A 21,129-nucleotide genomic window follows, 5' to 3' on the forward strand; every position below is an offset into this window, starting at 1 on the left:
CTGGGGATGGATCTGAAAGCACCGGGAAAGGGCTGGGGATGGATCTGAGCACAGGGAAAGAGCTGGGGATGGATCTGAAAGCACCGGGAAAGGGCTGGGGATGGATCTGGCAGGGCTGGGCTTTGTCCGGGGGGTGGCGATTTTTCTGCAGGACAGGACAGGGGGACACAGGAGGGTCACAGCTCTGTTGGTGCTGCTCAGGAAGGGACAGACAATGAGCATCTTGCTCCTCTCGTACACGACTGGAGGAATTTCTCCTGCCTGGCACGGAGATGTCCCTGCAGAGCCTTGTGCTCTGGGGACACACGACACCAATGTGACACTGCCACCAACATGACACTGCCACCAACATGACACTGCCATCAAAGTGACACTGCCACCAATGTGACACTGCCACCAACATGACACTGCTACTGACACTGCCACCAACACGACGCTGCCAACAAAGTGACACTGACACTGACACTGTCACTGCCACCAACATGACACTGCCACTCACACTGCCACCAACACGACACTGCCACTGCCACCAACGTGACACTGTCACCAGCAGTGCTAACTGCCACCAACCCTCACAACCCCAGGAGAGCAGCAGCTGTGAGCCCCAAAAAGGCTGGCACAAAGCCCGGACAGCAGGTCCTTTCTGCCAAGGCAGGCCCTTCTCTCAGTGTTGTTGTCCCAGGCTGGGTTGGGGAGGCCAGGGCAGAGGCAGAGCAGCAGGATGGGGCAGGGGATGGTGCAGGGGATGGTGCAGGGATGGAGGCCAGGGCGGGCCAGAGCAGCAGGATGGGGCAGGGGATGGTGCAGGGATGGAGGCCAGGGCAGGGGCAGAGCAGCAGGATGGTGCAGGGGATGGTGCAGGGATGGAGGCCAGGGCAGGAGCAGAGCAGCAGGATGGTGCAGGGGATGGTGCAGGGATGGAGGCCAGGGCAGGGGCAGAGCAGCAGGATGGTGCAGGGGATGGTGCAGGGATGGAGGCCAGGGCAGGGCCAGAGCAGCAGGATGGGGCAGGGGATGGTGCAGGGATGGAGGCCAGGGCAGGGCCAGAGCAGCAGGATGCAGCCACGGGGCCGGTGCAGGGCCCGTTTATCTGTGCGGGGTCACGCCGGGACGTGGCTCCTGGAGCAGTGACCCCGCACAGGACCCCATCCATCTCCCTGCAGGCCTCCCCTGCTCACCCTCAGCCCTGCACGCTGACAGACAGGACAGCAATTAAGTCCTCGCTGAACTAATTCACTTGAGCCTGTCCACATTTCAAACAGCCCTGCAGATAGGCTCTGTTTACAGAGCCCGACGCCGTTTATTATTTTTTTGGGGGGGTGTTGCAGGGAGTGGGGAGGGGAGATGACATTTGGGGAAGATAAATAGGGCAGAAGATGCTGTAAAGACAAAGGGCTGAGCAGGGCTGGCTGGGACAGGGCTGCAGAGGGGCAGGGAGAGCATTCCCCACTCTGGCTGAGGGCGGGCACAGCTCAGTGCACACTCCTGGGCTGCTCCAGGCAGGACCTGTTGGGGTTCCTCTGCTGATGGGGATCATTTATAGCCCATCCCCAGCACAGCAGGGCCCTGGTTCCATGGGCAGCCCTTTCCTGCCCACCCCGGGGCACAGCAGGACACACTGGGGGAGCTGCAGGTCCCCACAGGCCCCTCCCTGCTGGGACCTGGCTCCTGTTTGCCGGGGAAAGGGGCAGCCCTGGGGGAGCAGGAGAGCCCTGGCTCTGCCCTGAACTGGGACATGGTAGAGGGGATGAGCTGCTGGGGCTGGGGGTGACAGGGGGGGCCTGTCCCAGCTTCCCAGGGACCCCCAAACCCTGCCCTGCCCCTCCCAGCCCTGCCAGGGGTGCTGGGACAGCATCACCATCCTGGGCTCTGCAGGATCCAACCCTTGTTTTCCCAAAAGGCTGATCCCACCTCCCAGCCCGGGCAGGTTTCTCTGCCCTGAGCTCTGCCAGGCACACAGAGCTCAATCCTGCAGACCCACCTGGACCCTTTTCTTGGCAAAAAACTCCTCAAAATTGTTACACCACCAAAACCAGCTAATTAGGTTTTAGTTAATTAAGCAGCATGAGGCCTCAGGATGCTGATGGTCCCTTTTTCCCTTTGCCTTGCTCTGTGCCACGTCCCAGCCTGGAATCACCCCAGCACTGATAAATAATCATAATAAAAAGGTATTTATAGCCACCCCCTTGTCTTGCCTTTGCTCAAATCAGGGCATGTCTGGAAGACAAAAACCCCGCTGGGGAGTCGGGGTTTGGGGGAGACAAAGGGGAGTGTTGTGTGCAGTCAGGGCTGTCCCTGCCCGGGCTGTTTGCACAGCAGCAGCTCCGAAATCCGATTTCACTGCAGCACCACAGAGTCTTCCTCGGGTTTCTCCAGATCTGGGCTCGGGCCTATTTCTCGCTGCAAGGTTATTAAAAACACTTGAACCTGAAACAGGCTCATTGTGTCCGCACGTTGGCTGTTTATTATTATAAACAAGGGTGTCAGGGCCATTAAAAATAAATCAAAATGGGTGAAAAATGAGCAAGAAATACAAGGAAATGGAATGATTGAAAACACCCATCCCACGGCCCAGGGCTGACAATTCCTGCACACAAGAAAATGCCTCTGTGGCAGAGAGAGGGGAGAGTAACTTCTCATTTTTTCTTTTCAAAAAGCTGCATCCTTTCCCAGCTGTGGGGATGGAGAGGAGCAGACCCAACACTCAGCCCTGGGGTTGGTGACCCCTGGGATCTGTGCTGGCACCTTCACTGCACCAAGGGATGGGAGTTCCTGGTTCTGGCTGAGCTGTGGGAGCTGCAAACACGGGCAGGGCCAGGGGCTGAAGGGTTGGGAAAAGCCTCCTCATCACAGCACCTCCCTCAGAGCATCTCAGCCATTTAAAATTCTTAAAAATCATTGCAAAGCAACCAGAGGAGCTGCATCCTGCTCTGGGTCACACCAGCACACATGGAGAGCAGAGGTGTTATTGTACACAGCACTAAAAGCTGTCCTGGGGGAATTGTAATTGTTCCCCAGGTCAGACCCCTGGGCTGTGCCATGGGGAGACACCAGGGCCAGTCCCAAATGTCCCAAATGTCCCAAATGTCCCCCCCTTGGTGATGGAGGGACAGCTGAGACTCTCAGGGGAGCAATGGCACAGGCCAGCCCTGGGCTGCTGGCCCAGCTGAGCCCATAATCTCATTAAAAACATCCCTGGGACATTTCCCCCTCCACACCCCGGGCAGTTCCCACACCAGGTCTGGGGGAACTGAGGCACGAAAATCTGATGAAATGATGGGAAGTGTTAGAAGAGTCTTGTTTCGTGGCAGTGGGACATTTCTTGTCACTCTTGTTTGAACACCAAAGCTCATGGGTGGCATTAGGAATATTTTAGAAGAACCACACATCAAAATCCAACTGGTTTTTTTTTTTTTTTTCCTAATTTATTTATTTTAATTTTTTTATGCATGTAATAATTTAAATCACAGCTTTGCATGGTGGAGTTAATGAAATCCTCTCCTTCTATAGACCTGCACAGACCAAAACCAACCTCAAAACAACTGGACAGCGACCCTGCACACAAGAAGAGACACTGAAAGGGATTTTTGTTGTACTTTTGTGGCCGGGGGTGGGCAGGGGACACAGGAGCATGTTTTGCTGGGAAAGCATGACGACATCCAGGGAAGGAAGGGAACACTCTCAGCCTTCTGGCCTAAATTATCTGCTAACACAAATAATCAAATTCCAGGGACCACACGGCTCTGGCGCCGCTCAGAGCAGGGGGCGGCCCAGGGCAGCTCTGGGGGAGCAGGTGGCAGCCCAGCCTGACCTGCCAGTGAGACACACAAAATTCTGCTGCTCTCTGAGGAGGCAGCATCGCTCCCGGGATCGTGGGAAGTTTTTAATGGCTCGCTCAAGGCAAGGCCTCTGAAATGTTTATATTCATACGTACTCTTGGATAGCCCCTCGTTTGGTCTCAGCTGGAAACCCGTCCAAACAGCTGAGAAACATCTGGCCGCTAACCCTGGACAGCATCTGATCTGGTAGCCCGGGGATTTGAGAGGTCTCCTCGGAGGGACAGGAGCTTGGCAGGTCCTTGCTGGGATCTCTGTCCTGCCCTGGCTGCTCCTCAGTGCTGCTCCCAGCTCCAGGCTGACACCTCCAGACCCCCCTGCAGCTCCAGAGGGAGAGCACAGAGCTGAGATTGGGCACTGCTCTGGTTTTTGGACACTCCTGGAGGGGTGGGACACACAGCAGTTGACCAAACTGAGCACTTCTCCTCCTCTCCTCCTCCTGCAGCCTCCCCTGGCTTGTCTTCCCTCAGCCTCACTTACAGAAAATCAGCCCCAGAGAGTCTCCAGCACCAGGAAAACAAAATTCCTCCTCTCTGCAGATCTGCAGACCACGATGAAGGTCTTAAAGCAGAGCAGGCAGGAGGGGAATGGCCCCGTTGTTTCTGGTGAAGGTGGCTCAGAATTTGCATCACTTTTCTTCCCAGAAACTCCTGCTTGGGTGGTTTTTCCCTCCCCAAGAATCTTCAGCTTTGGCTCTCCTGAAACATCCTTTGGCAAGTGGAAAGGTAAAAAGGAAGACAACACAAAAGAACAGATGCTGAGCAATAGAAAGGGGGGAAGAGACTTTAAGACATTTTACATTTATTCTCCCCTCCTGTCACCCCTCAAGGCTCTCCAGGGCTTCCCAGAAATGTCAGGGCAGAGACACCAGGACCTGCTCAAGGGGCAGAGAAACAGGACAGGAGCCACATTTCTGAAATCCTTTATTTAAAATGAGATAAGGATGAATAAAGGTGACAAGATGCTTGACAGATATAGAATGAGCATCAAGCTTATCTCCCTTTCCTCAACATCATCTTCTGCTCTTGACTTTTTTGTGGGAGACATTGGGGTAAATGTAAAGGCACGAGCAGCAGGGATGGAGCACCAGGGAGGGAGGACGAGGAAGAAGATGCTCAACGGGGGCTCAAAAAGCCTTTCCAGCAGAGGCTGAGCACGCTGGCTCTGCTCCAACAAAGCACTTAAGCCTGTGCCTAAATTAAATTTGCCTTTACTGGGGCTCTTTGCAGCACATTCTCCAGCAATCTGCTACAGCAGGAGCAGGAAAACGAGGGGCTGTAAAGGGACCTGAACCCCAGTCAGCAGCCAGGTTAGCTGAGATTAATGCAACATGGCAATCCCACTGACAGGAAAACCCTTGGCCTTCAGAAAAAACTCCCTAAACAGAAAATAACAAGTAAAAATTTAGATATTAAGATTATCAGTATCATTTTTTCTTTGGCTTCTTTTGGCTCAGTGTGGGTAGAGCCTGATGCAGACACATTCACAGGTACCTGCAGGACTGGAACTCTCTTGTTGCAGAAAATGTTGGTGCCAACTTGAAAAAACACCTTGAGCTCAGTGTGCTGTTCCTTGGTGTGACAAACACCGTCCTTGTCTCTCCTGTTCCATGTCCTTGTCCCCCCTGCCCTGTCTTTGTCCCCTTTGCTCTGTGTCCTTGTCCCTCCTGCCCTGTCCTTGTCCCACTCAGGGATGAGCCACAGACAAGGCTGGTATCTCACAGAGCAGCTGATGACAAAATTATTTCTATAATGACAGGGGGAGGAACTTAAATTTTAACTGTAAATCACTGCAGGGGGTTGTGAGGGAGCAGAAAGGGCAGAGTTAAACACACACTCCTTTATTACACACACTGAGCTTGATGCCAACACACCAAGAAGTGACCAGCCATCAGTCTTTATTATCAATGGAGGTGATTATTATTTATTATCAATGGAGGTGATTATTATTTATTATCAATGGAGGTGATTATTATTTATTATCAATGGAGGTGATTATTATTTATTATCAATGAAGTTGGTATTATTTATTATCAACGAAGGCGATTATTATTTATTATCAATTAAGTTGATATTATTTATTATCAATGAAGTTGATATTATTTATTATCAAAAGAGGTGATTATTATTTATTATCAATGCAGGTCTCCCTGCGGTGCTGGTGTCCCCAGGAGGTCAGTGCTGGACAGTCACAGTGCACAGGCTCCTCAAACCAAACCCATTCCGGATGAAAACGAGAAGCGGCTCCACAGGAGGACGGAGCGTTCCCCCGGAGCAGCAGCCGGGAACGGCCTTGGGAAGGGTTGGGGCTCCCTCTGCCGTCCCGCGGCCAACGCGGCTCCAGCCCCGGCAGGGCTCGGCTGGAGAGGGGACAGGGCTGGAGAGGGGACAGGGCTGGAGAGGGGACACTCTGCGGGCTCAGGGACCCTCTGAGGATGCAGGGACCCTCTGCTGTCACAGGGACTCTCTATGGGAACAGGGCTGGCTTGGGGACCCTCTTCAGGCACAGGGACCCTCTGCAGGCTCAGGGATGCTCAGAGGGCACAGGGCTGGCTCAGGAACCCTCTGTGGGCACAGGGACCCTCTATGGGCACAGGGCTGGCTCAGGAACCCTCTGAGGGCACAGGGCAGGGCGGGTCCAGCTCAGAGCAGCCTCCTCCAAGCGCTGCTCAGCCACCTCCAGCAGCACCTGCTCCAGGCACATTATTTCTTTCATGGCCAATGCTCTTATTTTATTTATTATCCCTTTCTCTGGGGACAGCCCGAGGGCTGGCAGGGACCACCAGAGCACAGAGCACTCTGCTGGGCCCTGCCAGGGTTTGGACAGGGTTTGGACAAGCACAGGAGTGAGTGGCTTTGCTCCCACACCTCATTTGTGAACACACCAGCCTGGGGTGAAGGGTCCCTGCCCCTGCAGGGGTGACACAGACAGAGCCACCACCCAGCTCTGATGAGAGATGACTCCCAAGGAGCTCTTTTCCCACACTGCTCTTGGTTGTGGGAACAGCAATGGAGCTCTGAGGTGTCCAGAGAGTTCAATTCCTGGGGGAGAACAGGCACAGTGAACCCTTATTTCTAAAGCAGCATCCAGCTGTGTGTGGCACATCTGTGCCCAGGCTGCTCCTGCCAGCCCAGCCCAGCCAGGTGGGAGCTCTCACCTCTGTGACTCCCAAAGCAAACCAGCCGCTTTCAGGGTTTAAAATTCATTCAGGGAGGTCCCAAACTGGCACCAAGCACAACCTCCCAAAGAGAGCAAAGGGCACTCTGAAAAAGAGACAATCAAGCAGCCCAGTGTAATTATCACACCCGGTTACCACCTTTGACACTAAACTATTTTAAATAAACACACACACACAGTGTTAGTCCCATTGTCCTCACAGACACCCCCGGGAGGGAGCAGAATTCATCCCAGCCCAGAAACCAGCAGCGAGTTTCACAAAGTTTCACAAGGCCACTCCCTGTCTCGTTCCCAAGGCAGAAGAAGAACCTCATTTCAGCCCATCACTGCAGCCAGTGAACGCACCAGGACCTTCCAGGAATCCTCTGGGCTGGGAAAAGCCAACATTTCACAGCCTGGTTTTTCCCCAGCCTGGGAGAAAAGCTGGGCTGGTTGCAGGGGATGCTGCAGGCAGATAAAATCTTCACCATCTGAGGAAAACAGTTATAATTTCGGGTTGTGAAACACTCCTCGACAGACAGTGTAACATGCAGCTGTTCCACCTCCTCGGGACTCCAGCACAGGAACCCCTTGGCAGCTCCAGGGCCTCACCTGGTGCCACCAAAGGCCAAATCTGGGCCAGCCTGAGGCTCAAAACTACTCCAAAGATGCTCCTGGGCACAGCAGCAGCTGGATAGAGACAATTGCCTTTCAGCACCACTTTACATTCTGTCAGCTAAACGTGATCTGGAGGAAGATACTTCCAACAAATCGAGGATTCCGTCAGGGGATCAGAATTCTAAACATAAATACAATTAAAGCCTTCTAATATTAATGCACACTTTTTTATTATATTAAAATCAGGCAATGGTCTGATACAATAAAAAGGCTGCTTATGGAATACTGTTATGTTAAACTTTCAGTACAGAGGATGTTAAATCCTTACAACTAATATTTTCCTCAGAAGTTAATGGAAACATCAATTGTTCATTGACTTGACAGCTGCTGCTTTAAAATGTGTTTATTTTTACTCTTTTCCTTTTTTTTTTCCTCATTTTTTTCTTTTTTTTTTCTTTTATTTTTTTTTACACAAACACTGAATTTTTTGATAAAACTTAGGACACACTAGGTTGGTTTCCTGTGAGCTTGCATCCACATTGCAGCAGTCAGTGGTCCGGAACAGTAAAACCAGAAAAGGCAGTGATTTGCCAGGATGCAAAGCCAATCAAGGTCCTTAATCTGCTGTGCCACCGCTTCCCCAAAACCTCCCCTGAAGAGATTTCTAACCCTTACAGAACCCTAACAAAACCCCACCAGTTGGATTTTGATTTGTCTGTGCCTGTCACACCTTTAGGGAGCAAAACGCCAAGTGCAACATTTTGTTAATGAACATTCTTGGGTCAGTCCAAAGCACCAAAACAGCGATTTGAGGGCACCTGGAGCGTGTGTTCACAATCTCTACGTGCAGAGCCTCCCCCGGTGGGGTCTGGCAGCAGAAGGGTTTGGGCAATCCTGGTAAATTACTGCTCTTTTCCCCACTCAAAGCCTATCTAAGAGCTCGGCGGTGCAGGGAAGGGAGAACCCACGTTTGCCAGCAGAACTGATACTCTTCTTTCCCAGGCTGGTGAAGAATAAATTTGTTGCAAAACCCAAATGATAAGCGGGAGGGAACAAGGTGGAGTTATTGCCCCGAGGCTCACCCCCTGGGCCAGGGGTGAGAAGAGTCACCGAGAGGGGCAAAAAGAAAGCAGCACCCCCCACTAAAAAGAGGGGGAAGAGATTAAAAGAACCCTGAATCCCTCACCCAAAGCTCATGTCACTGGTGAGGGGGACCAGGGAGAGAAATACAATCTATGCCTTGGCCAAAGGAAAGGAGGAAAGCTTGCCCCAGATTATCAGGGCATTTAAAAAGAAAAAAAAAAAAACAACAACAAAAAAAAACAAAACCCAAAAAAACGACCACAGTCACATTCAGCCTTTACTAGAGCGAGCACAAAGGGAGGGATGACTGAGGTGAGCACACATCCCCAGTAGTAGTCCATACAGCCCAGTGCAGCACTGGAAGCAAAAACCTTTGTGTCTACTCTAATAAATAGCCCTGAGCTTCGACTCTATTGCAAAAGACAGAGAAAGAAAAAAAATAAAAATAAAAAAAAATAACCCAGGCCAGACACACAGCAAGGTGATTGTGGGATGGATCCTTTCACAGTTAAGTTGGATGTGCCACACTGGTCTCGACAGTAATAAATTTAAATAGACTTTTCCTGATACCAGAAGTTCAGCTATGTGGACAGTGGTTACACGACAGGATTATTTGTTATAGCACAACTTATATTTCAAATGAAAAAAAAAAAAAAATTAGTATCATTTACAGTATCTCAAGAAAAAAACTTCCTTTGAATGGGAACTTCCTTTCCAGTATTTTGAGGTCTACAAGATGCATCTAGAAAATTTTACTACTGTGGAAAATGAAGACAGCTTAAATTGAATAAGGGGGGGCATGTTGGTTGGTTTTTTTTTTTTTTTTTTTTTTTTTTTTTTTTTTTTTTTAATTAATTGCTGTAACATTGTCCTTCAGGTGGCTGAGGAAGTTTCATATTTTCTTTAGACATCATTAGACGCCGAAGCTCTTGCAGAACAACTTTGATACTATAAGAATTCTGCCATTTTGCTAGGACTGATATGGCTCTGGGGTCCACCTAAAACAGACAAAAAGACCATTCCTGTCAGAACTGGTGCACTGGTTACACTGAACTTCCCCCCATCCCCAAGTAAAGATCCCACATGAAATCTGAGTGGAACAAATAAAAAAGTTTTCCTAAAAACATAATAATCTCCATTTCCCTTCTGCCCCCCTTTCCTTCTCCAACAAACACCACAAGCAATGATTAGCTAAGCAAGCTACAAGTATAAACAAAGCATTAAAGCTGCACAAAAAAACCCCCAAAAAAACCCCAACACTAAAATGAATAAAAGCAAAAAAAAAAAACCAACTTACCACTCCATTAGAACTATTTACTCCATTCATATTAATTTTTGTTACAAATCTTACAAATGGAGGTGCTTCTGGATACTTAGGCCCACATTCTATTTTAAGGCTGTATATTCTGTTTTCATAAATCGTCTGAGGGGAAGAGAAAGGGGGAAACAATTACATCAGGCAGTTCATTAAGCATTTGGTTAAAGCAGGGGCTACTTTAGGGACTACCAGGAGTGAGGGCAGCCATGCAGACACTATTCTGGCTACCTGCTTTTAGTTCATTTTATAACAGTCAGAGCATCAAATGTAATAAATTCTGCTGGTGTTTGTGCACAGAGCAGGGCCCTGAGCTCCCTGCAGGATTTGGGGGACTGCAGCTCTGCACAGCTGCTCTCTCAGGGAGGGTTTCCTCACCCCAGATTTAAAGTCCTTGGCCCCCTAAAAGCCCCGAGTTGTGTTGGTATAAAAAAGCAGAGTCCTCAAGGTTCTGTTTTCAGGTTTCTCATGGTGTTTATTATTTGATATCTCAGAGTTTTCTCTCTCCCAGCCGAGGTCTGGGCAGGGCTGGGACATGAGGGGACGGCCCCCGATGGGGTCACCTCACATTTATACAGATAACCACGGGTGGGGTATTTACAATTTCACACCAATGCCCAGGGCTCACACTAAAAGGGTCATTTCTGCTCTGACCCAACCCACTGTCACTGCCCTGTGCCATCACCACCCCAGGGGATGGAGGGCGGGGGAGAAGGAGAGGGACACGAGGCACCACCCAAATCCCTCCATCTTGTCCCCCATTTACCTCTATTCTATGAACCCCAAAACTACTGAATTTTGCATCTTCTACTGTGCTAAACTACTGTTTTCACTTCCTGGTGATTTGCAATTCCTCTCCTTGTACTGGAAGTTTCTCCCATGGGCTGAGATCAAACTCAGTGTCTTCCTGGACTGTGCCAAGGTTTCCAACCCCCCTGGACCAGCTCCACACCCCCTGCCCAGGGCTCAAATTCCCTTCCTCGGGTCCCAGCTCATCCCAGGGGATGTCCTGGACTCCAACACTGCTCCTTCTCCCCACTGGGATCCAGCAAACATCCTCCTACCTGCTACAAGAGTGAGTGCTCTCCACCCAGAGGGACACAGGACCCAGCTTTTGTCCCCAGCCACATCCCACTAAAAATCCAAATGGTAATGACTGAGTGTGAGCAGTGTTAGAGGGAGGACTGAGTGTGAGCAGTGTTAAAGGAAGGACAGCAAACAAGAATGGCTGCAAGTCCCCACATCTCTCTCAATACATCCTGCTGCCTCAAGCAAGGAGCTCAAAACTAGTCAGGACATTTGTGGCAAGAAGATCTACATCCCTCAGTGTGTCAGGAAAGCAGCAGAGGCAGGGCTGACTCCTCTGCTGTGATGGTCCTGTGGCCTTGCTTTGCAGCACGACAAGAACTGCAAACTCCCATCCCTGCTGGCAAGGCTGCACGCTCCTGTTTGCACATTTCAATTCCTATTTAATTTTCTAAATTAGATTTCAAGGTTGTTTAAATTCTCCATAAAGCCCATGCCCACAGTGAGCTTCCTTCAGAGCCTTAATGCAGGCTCATTAGCACTCTCCTAATGCTCTAAAAATCAAATGCTGCTCTAGAAAACAATTTGGGTACATCACCAACAAATGAAATGCTCGTGACTGGGGAGAGATTAGCAGAGGAGACAACAAGTAAACAACACTTGTGGGTGAGACAGAAAACGCTGCCTGTGTAATGCCTTCATGATGCATCTTCCTGTATAAAACCTCACTGCATGTCAAAAAAAAACCAAACAGGCAACTGACAGAATGGGAACAGAGAGCAGGAACGTGATTAAAAGGGCTGTAAAGATTTTTATACAATGACCCCTGGAATTACTGAGAGATGATACTGAGGGCAGATGTAGAAGACAGGAAGGAGAATTGCCTATTGCACTCCATCAAAGGATATTAAGGAAACAGAGCAGTGAAATGAGACAACAGACAGGTTCTGGTTTTAGAACAATGCACACATCCAACACACAGTTAAGTCAGGTTCACTAATAGAGTGAAAACCCACAGTTCAGGAGGGCTGGGGGGAAAAGAGAACACAACAACACTCCCACAAAGACCAGCTGCATTATAAAATGCTGCTTTGGGAGAGGACATTCAGAGAAGAGACTGAAATCACTGAAATCTGAGTTTCCTCAGTCAGCTGGAATTCTACAGGAGCTCCTCAGTTCTGCTGCAATAAACAGCACCCCAAAAGCTGGTCAGGAGCAGCAGGAAAAGCAGCACAGAGCATCCCCTGGCACCTGCAGCAGCTCCACCTGGAGCCTCACCAGCTGAGGGGTTTTAAACCTTGCTGCATTCAGGGGCACAGGACATCACAATCCTGAGGTCTCAAAATAATGAATCTGCCGACAAGTAACACCAGAATGTTTCAAATGATTATCAAAGAGTCATATAGATACATGGAACCCATTATTATAAATAACTTCAATATAAATCACTTCCTAAAGTGGTTTTTTTTCACTCATTTGCCTTTATTTTCTACTTCAATTGTTGGGTTAGGAGAAGGGGGAAAATGTAATAATACTATTTTAGTATTTCAGTGGATACTTACTCTTGGAGGCCCAATAATCATTCCTGTCCATCTTGTAAGTGTCATATCTTCATCATCTTCAAGGCCCCAGCTAACTGTTCCATCCCCTACTCCCTTCTGACCCTCTTCAAGTTCTTCCAAAAGACGAAAATTACGAGGAACTTTTACTCCTGAAACAATCAGAAAAATACTTTTATTTGAGAAATCTAATAAAGAAAAAAAGCTAGAGTAATTTCCCTGATACTTTTGGGATGACATTTTGGGCAAAACCATGGAAATACCATTTTTTGAATGACAATAATTCAACATTAAATAAAGCTGTTCCCATATTTAGCCTGGATTTTACAAGCAAAATCAAGGTATCCCCAAATAAACATTCCAGAAGGCTGACAGGCCACATGTTACAGGAGACAATAAAACAAAAGGAAACCTCTGTTCCCTCAAAGGTAACACCCAGTATTATGGAGCTCTAATTAGCACTTGTCCATATGATTTATAGTATAAAAATTCAGAAGTTTCTACAAAACGACACCATCAGAGGCTTGACAGCAGTCGACTCACTCAGAGCTTTAAAAATACCTTTGAAAGCAAATAAAACCCTTTCATAACATGAGTAGGTTAATCTGAAGTTAATTGAAGTGGGCTTTGTCAGCAGCAATAGCATCCTTTGTACTTGTGACCTCCACCACCAAGGAATCCCAGCACTGTGTAACTGCTGGCACGTTTCTCCTCAGAACAGACAGAAAAAACCAGAGAAATTTCCTTTTCCCTGTTACATTAATGGAAACCAATGGCACAGAGAGCTCAGGTGACACAGCCAAGGTCACACACCGAGCCCTGGGTGAGGGAGGATCCTGAACTCAGCCCACAGTGGGTTTTAAACTCTCCTTTAAATACATTAATGATGTAAGAAATGAAATGGCAGAGATGATTTTGCCACGCAATCAGAGGTGTCCAAATTTCATTCACTACAAAGCACCAAAGAAACCAAACCAGACTAAAGGAAGAAGTTTGTTGACCAGTTGGGTCGTGTCTAAGAACAGGAACAGGAACCAGGAGCCAGCAGAGCAGTGCTGCAGACCCCAGGCCTGTGCTGGCAGAACCAAAGCTCCCACACGGGGCTGCTGAGCACAGCTCCCTGCCCAGTCCCCTCCCAGACACCCCGGCCTGCTCAGCAACACAAATTTCTTTGCCTGTGAAAAGGAAATGAGTCACTTGGAGCTGGTAAAGGCTCTGCCATCAGACTGCCCCAGCTCTTGGGTGGCAGCAGGACCTCCTGGGCACCACTGTCACATCCCCTGCACGATTAATTCCAGCATTTACTCTCCTACAAAACCATTAAATGATGGAGTGTGTGTATCCTGTGTGCCCCAGACAGGTGTGCAGGCCACACCTGAGCCAGGACAGAGCAGCCACTCTGTGTTTAATCCTACCCCCAAGGCTGCAGTTTGGGAGGCAGAGCAGCCCAGCCCCAACACCTGGGACAGGAGAGCTGGGGGCACAAGGTGCAGGACAAGGTGCAGCCTCTGCCTGCACACACCTCACCTATTTCCCTGTTTGCTGCAGGGGCTGCACAGGGAGCTGCTGGTGGGGAGTGACTCACAGCTCAGCTGCTCTCCGGGCTCCAGTCCTGGTGCTGGAGAAAAAAGGGCCAGGGGAGAAGGGCAAACACAAGGTCCTCATGGAGGGGCCTGCAGCTCTTTCCCACAGAGGAACCCTGTGGATGTCAGCAGAACCCAAACCTGTGGAGGACCTGCCTGGAATGAGCCACGGGAATGCCCAAAAATGCTCTCACTTCTACACCACAACATCACAATGCTCAACAAGCATCATCTCTGTCTGTGCCTCACTCCTCAATAACATCAATTTACAGTTATCTCTGCTGCAAAGACAATGCTCTGGTATTCACTGAGACCAGGCTAAACAACCCAGGAGGAACCAGCTCCATGGGAGACACGGGCCACACACCAAAGGAGAAAACCAAAAATATTGCCTGTCCACCCCTCCTCTGAGCATCAGCTCTGAGAGACCCCTCTGAGCATCACACCCTGCTCCCTGAGCCAAGCAGGAACCTTTAAATGAGTGTGTAATTAAAAATGACATCACCACATCCACATTCCAGCAGGCCAGGACTGAGAGCAGCCTCAGTTCTGACATTTGTTACCCAGAGCTGGGCTTGGCTTTACAACCTGACGGGAAGAGAAGGCAACTTAATTGCTGGGCTCTCCCCAGACACAGCTGCTCTGATTCAGCATGAATCCAGCATGAATCAGAGCCATAAAAGAGTCACAGAGGATTTCAGAGCTCTTTGGCAAGTGTGGGATCTCCAGAGAGCTGGCGAGTCATGCTGAGCACTGACTGCTGGCACACAGAAATCCCAAAAAGGAGAGTTTTCATTCCACAGGAACTGCTCTCCCTGTGAGCACTGCAGGGGGATCATGGCAAGGGGCTGCACAAAGGGAAGGACATAGAGATTTGAGTTTATGCACTTCACAGAAAATAAAATGATCACGGGAGATAACTGGTAATTTTACAAAACATGACCCTGTCCAACAGCATTGTTGGTTTTTAAACATGTTTTAGCCCTGTTCTGAAGCTCGGGGTGTGACATGCAGGACCATCACCTCAGCTCCCACAGAGAGTGGCAATTCAGCTCCTCCCTGACACATTCTCAGACAATTCATTCAACAGAAAGAGAATAACACACATTAATCTAAAAGATTATGCCTACATGACCATAAACGCTTTATATAAATAAACTTCCCTCAAGCAAGGCAGAATAAAGAGCAGATTTGTCCCTCTGGTCAGCCTGGAAAGAGGCACAAGGCCTTTAAGCCACCCCATCTCCTCCTCTGGAAGGGCCTGGAGCACTCACTCATGTTCTGCTATCACATCCCTGCTGGGATCCAACCTCAGAGGCCACTTTATCCCTTGTGCTCACACACAAACACATCACCATCCTGTTTTTTTTTTTTTTTTTTTTTTTTTTTTTTTTTTTAAGGGCCCTTCATTTAACACTAGAAAGCCTAAATAAAGTGAGAGGCAATTAAAAAGTCATCAGCTTGTCTAAAGTACTTTCAGTTATGCATTTTAATTTAGGCTTCGCTATGGTTCAAGATGACTCTCAAACAGCAGCTTCATTTGAAACATAAATACAGTAATATCTCAGTGACTGCTTCACTTGCAGCTTGTTTAACCTCACAGAAAGCATTGGGACTGGAAAAAATACACAAACCATTCCTTCTCACAATGGTATATAAAGTTCCTGAAGCGATGGACTACCTAAAACCAAATAAAAGCCTTTCAGCAATTGTCACCAAAAGCCTTCAGGAGACAGGAACTTTGGATTTCTTGCACTGTCTTTACAGTCACAATTTCCACTCTGATGATGCAGACAAGGCACTGAGATATTCTACAGACACACAAATAACTTCCTGTGCACTCCAACAACCTGAAGTGGTTTCTGTTCTGTTATTGAGGTTCTACTTTTCAGTGATTTAGGCAGGTTCCTTGGAAAGAGGTCACTAAACCATCAGTAACTGCAGCTCCACTTGCAGGGATTGAACTGCACCTTCACAACCTGAAAAATCCCGATTTTCACACCCTCATCAAATCTATCAGCGTTACACCTGCCAGGATCCTTACCTGTAATTAATCCCTTAATACACTAATTAATACTGTTCTCAGTAATAATGCTTTTGAAACATATTCTGTAATTTATCTCATAGAAGATGAAAATATTCAATTCAGTATCGTCTTGTAGGAGTGTTGAACTATTCACCTTTCTGTTCAACCTCCTGCATCCTCCTATTACAATACACAGAGCTCTGCAAACAACTCCTCTGGCACTATTTCACCTGCTCTTACAGCCTATTTTATTTAAGAATCAGAATTTATCTTGCATTTTCTGTCCAGTGACTTTTCCCCTACCCCTGAGTCTTTCACTCACAGCCCCAGGGAGCCCTTGGTTCTGGCAATGATTCCTTTGAGATCAGAGTCACTGCTGTCCTGTGCTGTACAATACTCACATTTCACCTCTCCTGTGCTCTCCACAACCATCCCCCGGGGTTTACGGGGATGTCACAGGGCCCCCACAGCAAAACAGACACTTTTAATGCTCTGTCCCAGCCCCAGTGTGTGCTGCTCTCTGTTGGGAGCATTAAGGCACATTAATTACCAGCACTGTCACAGCCACACACCCACTGACTGCAGCTCTTCACCTTTTTCTGCAGTTCTTCACCTTTTTCTGCAGCTCTTCACCTTTTTCTGCAGCTCTTCACCTTCCTCAGACTCGGAAAAAACTTAAATTTGGGCAAACCACTTTAGTGCTCATCACTTCCAGGCTGCTGGTGAACACAGTGCCTCACACTCCCTGCCACAGCCCCACTAAACTGAACCCTGAAGGAAAAGTGAGGTGATTAAACATTTCCCAGGGTTAGAGGAACACAATCCCCCAGGGCAGCACCCTCCACGCTGGGTCTGGACTCATCATAAACCCCAAATCTGCAGGACACAAAGGCTGTGCAAGGTCTGTGGTGTAAGTGCAGCCCAGCAAGGGCAGGAGCCTCTGAGGAGCCCTTGGATTCCTGCAGGACACCTCAGGATGCACACACACAGTGGGGTCTCCTTGGAACAGCCTCATTAAAATCATTAAAGTCATTAAATCAACCCTTTTTGTTCATACAGAACTGGGGTGTGTGGGACACCCACACCATCAGCAAGGATTCCCCTCTCTCAGTGGTACAGGTGGATTTCACATCCCAACACTCCCTCCAGGCCAATGGGTGGGTTCTGCCCCTTGTTAATAATTTCTACCTGTTTAATAGATAAAAACATCTAATCTATCTCCCTGCCTGATTGCCAGGACCAGCCCTACGGCTTTTTTAGGTTACAGGGACATTTGTAACCACCTCTTCCTCTGGGGCAGCAGCTGCCTTTGAAGACAGAAGAGCCTTTTTCATCTTCACTGTGTGTTCAGGCTCCACTGCTAAACCACTGTGAGCTCCAGACACCACACTTATTCCAGTTTTACAGACAGATGTGAGCACACTGAGATCCCACAGAACAAATCTCAGCAAACAGGGACTGCCAGGTGAGTGAAGGCAGCACTGAGGCTCCTTCCCCAGCCCCAGAGAGGGGCCAGCAGTGCCCCCAGCACAGGGAAATCCATCCTTTCCCAGCTCTGCAGCCCCCTGTGCCAGCCCCTGCCCCTCCTGCAGTGCCCCCAGCACAGGGACAGGGACAAATCCATCCTCTCCCAGCTCTGCAGCCCCCTATGCCAGCCCCTGCCCTCCCTGCAGTGCCCCCAGCACAGGGACAGGGAAATCTCCATCCTCTCCCAGCTCTGCAGAGCCCTGTGAGAGCAGCCCAGGGGTCACAGACAAAGCTCCCAGAGTGGATTTGGGCTTTGTGCAGACACACAGGGCTGGGAGTGACCCCTGCAGTGCCCACACTGCCCACAGGACACTGCTCCCAGCCCTGGGGAGACCAGGCACCCCACAAACCCCGGGGACAATGTCACAGCCACACCAGGCTGTCCCCAGGGCTGTGCTGGGGCTGGCACTGCAGCCCAGCCCCTCCAGGAGCACCAAACAATCCCCCCCAGAGCTGCCCTGCCTGGAAAAGGGAAGGGTTTGCCTGGTTCTCCCAGCCAAACACAAAGTGCACAGTCAGCAGCCTGAGAGGAGCACTGGGGAGGCAGAGCAGGCAGGAGAATGGGATGTGACAGGGAAGGAAAGGTTCTTTCTCCCTGGTTACAGCTTTTGTGTCTTTGGTCAACACCTGGACAGTTCAAACACAGACCTGGAACACTCTCAGGGCAGTGACCACCCCACTGGAAAAGGGTTTTTATTAAATTGATTCATGTGAATTATGTGTACTGTGATGGTTATCCTTAAAATCTCAGTGGTCATTGAGAGAGGACTATCTGTAAAAAAATAACTCCAAAATTATTCTGTTATATCCTCACAGTCACATTGTGGTGAGCACAGAGTTAAACCTCAGAGGGGGAATTTGAAAACCAGCACTCCAGGGGCACAGTGAAACCTTCCATGGACTCAGGAAAACGGGAAAATGAAACTGCCTCGACAGAAGTGACTCTGATTTACTGGATCTGCTGAAGCTCATGAGAGGATGTCAACAGGAAAAAAAACCTCCCTCTGATCTACCTGCAGTATTTTTGTTTAACGTGTAATGATAAATGCAAGGGGAGAGTGCGTGTAACTACTTAACGCTGGTGTGGAGCAGGTTTGAAAGGGATAAAAATTTCATTGTTGGAGCACACGGGGCCTGGCAGGAGTCAGACTCCTCATGGAACAGGGAGAGGGGAGCAGCGAAAGGGGCTTTGAAAGGGGCTGATTGCACCCACGGAGCTGCAGCCACAGCCCGGGGACTAACGAGGGGAGAGCCCCGGAGCCAGACGGGCCCGGGCAGGGGAGGAGCGGGGCAGGAGAAGCTCCCGAAGGGCGGCCCGGGAGCCCCTGGGAGCCCCACGGGCCCCACCGCGGGCTGGGCCCGGCCCGGTTCCGGCCCCCGGGACACGCGTCCCGCAGGGCCCCGCCGGCCTCCGGACCCGCCCCGGGGCCGCTCCCACGGCCGGGAAGGCGCGGCCGGGCCCGGCGGGACCCGCGGACGGGAGCGGGGACACGGCTCCGGGAGCGGGGACACGGCTCCGGCCCCGGCTCCACCCCCGCCCCGCCGGGCCGGGCCCCGCTCGGGCCCCTCAGCCGCGGCCGCCCCTGCGCCGGGCGCCTCCCGCCCCGCCGTCGCCGTCCCCGGAGCTGTCCCGGGGCTCGCTGTCCCCGTCCCCGGCCGTCCCGGCGCTGGCTGTCCCCGGGGCTCGCTGTCCCCGCCGCCCGGCCCGGCCCGGCCCCGCTCACCCGCGCCCGTGGTCGCCGCCATCTTGCGCCGCCGCCGCCGCCGGCCCCGCCCCCGCCTGACGTCACCGCAACGCGGGAACTGCGGGCGCGGCGGGCGCGGGCGGGCGCGCTAAGGGGAGTTCGCGGCGGGGCGGGGCCGCGCTCAGGAAAGCTCTGTGGTGCACGCGGAGATTTCCGCAGCTCCGCGGTGCGGGCGGGCGTTATCGCTGCGGATACCGGCCCCGGTCACCGGCCCTGGGATCCGGGATAGCGGCGGCACGTCGGGCCTGTAACAGCCCTTACAGTCCGGCCCGGCTTCCCCCAGCCCGCCCCGCTTCGTGCATAATACAAAAAAAAAAAAAAAAAAAAAAAAAGGAAGGAAATGAGTTCCGCTTCACTTCGCTCCGAAAACTGAGCCCCAAAACGTCCCACGGAAACACCCAGAAACTGAGCCCTCCCAGACTCCGCTTTAGCCACGGGAGACATCGATTGTCCTTGGAAACCGCTTTAAAACAGCGATGCGGGTCTTAGTGGTCGGCTTTTATTGCACCCGGTAACATTTCATTGCATTGCATTGCATTTTATTGCATTTCAGCCACGGCTGAGCGGGGCAGCGGGAAAAAGGGGCAGGAAGGAAAGAGAAGGCAGTAGGAAAAGCAGCAGGAGGAGGCAGCAGGAGAAGAAGCAGGAACAAGCAGCAGCAGAAGGCAGCTAGATGGCACAAGAGCCCAGCTCTGCTGGTGCCCGGCGGGCAGAACTGGCCGGACCAAATCCCAGGAGGATCACAGAGACAGGCACCGCACCTGAGCCAAGCCCTCCAAGTGGGATTTTGAGGCGCTTTGCAGTAATTTTTCCTCAGTTTTTACTATAGCACGACACTTCCCTGTGCAGCTGTGTCCCCACTCAGCCCTGTCTGTGTGTCTGAGGGGATTCTGCAGGGCCACGGCTGCATGAAAGGGATCCCAGGTGCTCCTGGGATGGGTGTAAGGGATCACAGATACTCCTGGGATGGATGAAAGGGATCCCAGCTGCTCCTGGGATGGATGAAAGGGATCCCAACTGCTCCTGGGATGGATGTAAGGGATCATCTCTGCTCCTGGGATGGGTGTAAGGGATCACCTCTTCTCCTGGGATGCACATATGGGATCACCCCTGCTCCTGGGATGGATGTAAGGGATCACCCCTGCTCCTGGGATGGATGTAAGGGATCACCCCTGCTCCTGGGATGGATGTAAGGGATCACCCCTGCTCCTGGGATGGATGTAAGGGATCACCTCTGCTCCTGGGATGGATGTAAGGGATCACCCCTGCTCCTGGGATGGATGTAAGGGATCACCCCTGCTCCTGGGATGGATGTAAGGGATCACCTCTGCTCCTGGGATGGATGTAAGGGATCACCCCTGCTCCTGGGATGGATGTAAAGGGTCACTCCTGCTCCTGGGATGGATGTAAGGGATCACCTCTGCTCCTGGGATGGATGTAAGGGATCACTCCTGCTCCTGGGATGGATGTAAAGGGTCACTCCTGCTCCTGGGATGGATGTAAAGGGTCACTCCTGCTCCTGGGATGGATGTAAGGGATCACCCCTGTCTCTGGGATGCACATAAGGGATCACCCCTGTCTCTGGGATGCACAGAAGGGATCCCAGCTGCTCCTCCAAGGCCCTCCTGACCACAAGATCCACTCACAGAGAGGAA

At 50.7% G+C, this 21,129-nt stretch overlaps 1 protein-coding gene across 1 annotated transcript; it reads right to left on the bottom strand.

The window, feature by feature from the left end:
- Positions 1-8,046: 8,046 nt before the first annotated feature.
- Positions 8,047-19,514, bottom strand: LOC310915886 (ubiquitin-conjugating enzyme E2 variant 1). Its single transcript, XM_083873083.1, has 4 exons — positions 19,454-19,514; positions 12,597-12,745; positions 9,991-10,116; positions 8,047-9,691 (listed from the first exon to the last, which is right to left on the bottom strand). Exons 1-4 carry the CDS (start codon positions 19,473-19,475, stop codon positions 9,545-9,547), a joined length of 444 nt encoding a protein of 147 aa, XP_083729209.1. The 5' UTR covers positions 19,476-19,514; the 3' UTR covers positions 8,047-9,544.
- Positions 19,515-21,129: the final 1,615 nt, after the last annotated feature.

This window comes from Zosterops lateralis (genome assembly GCF_965231275.1).
Source record: "Zosterops lateralis genome assembly, chromosome: 16".
NCBI classification, from domain to species: Eukaryota; Metazoa; Chordata; class Aves; order Passeriformes; family Zosteropidae; genus Zosterops; species Zosterops lateralis.

Bases quoted from the DNA above. Each gene is read 5' to 3' on its own strand.
- LOC310915886 (XM_083873083.1), bottom strand. From the start codon at position 19,475: ATGGCGGCGACCACGGGCGCGG. The intron at 12,746-19,453 runs GTGAGCGGGGCC...TGATTGTTTCAG, and splicing joins GGCGGCGACCACGGGCGCGG to GAGTAAAAGTTCCTCGTAAT. The intron at 9,692-9,990 runs GTAAGTTGGTTT...TGTCTGTTTTAG, and splicing joins TAAATAGTTCTAATGGAGTG to GTGGACCCCAGAGCCATATC.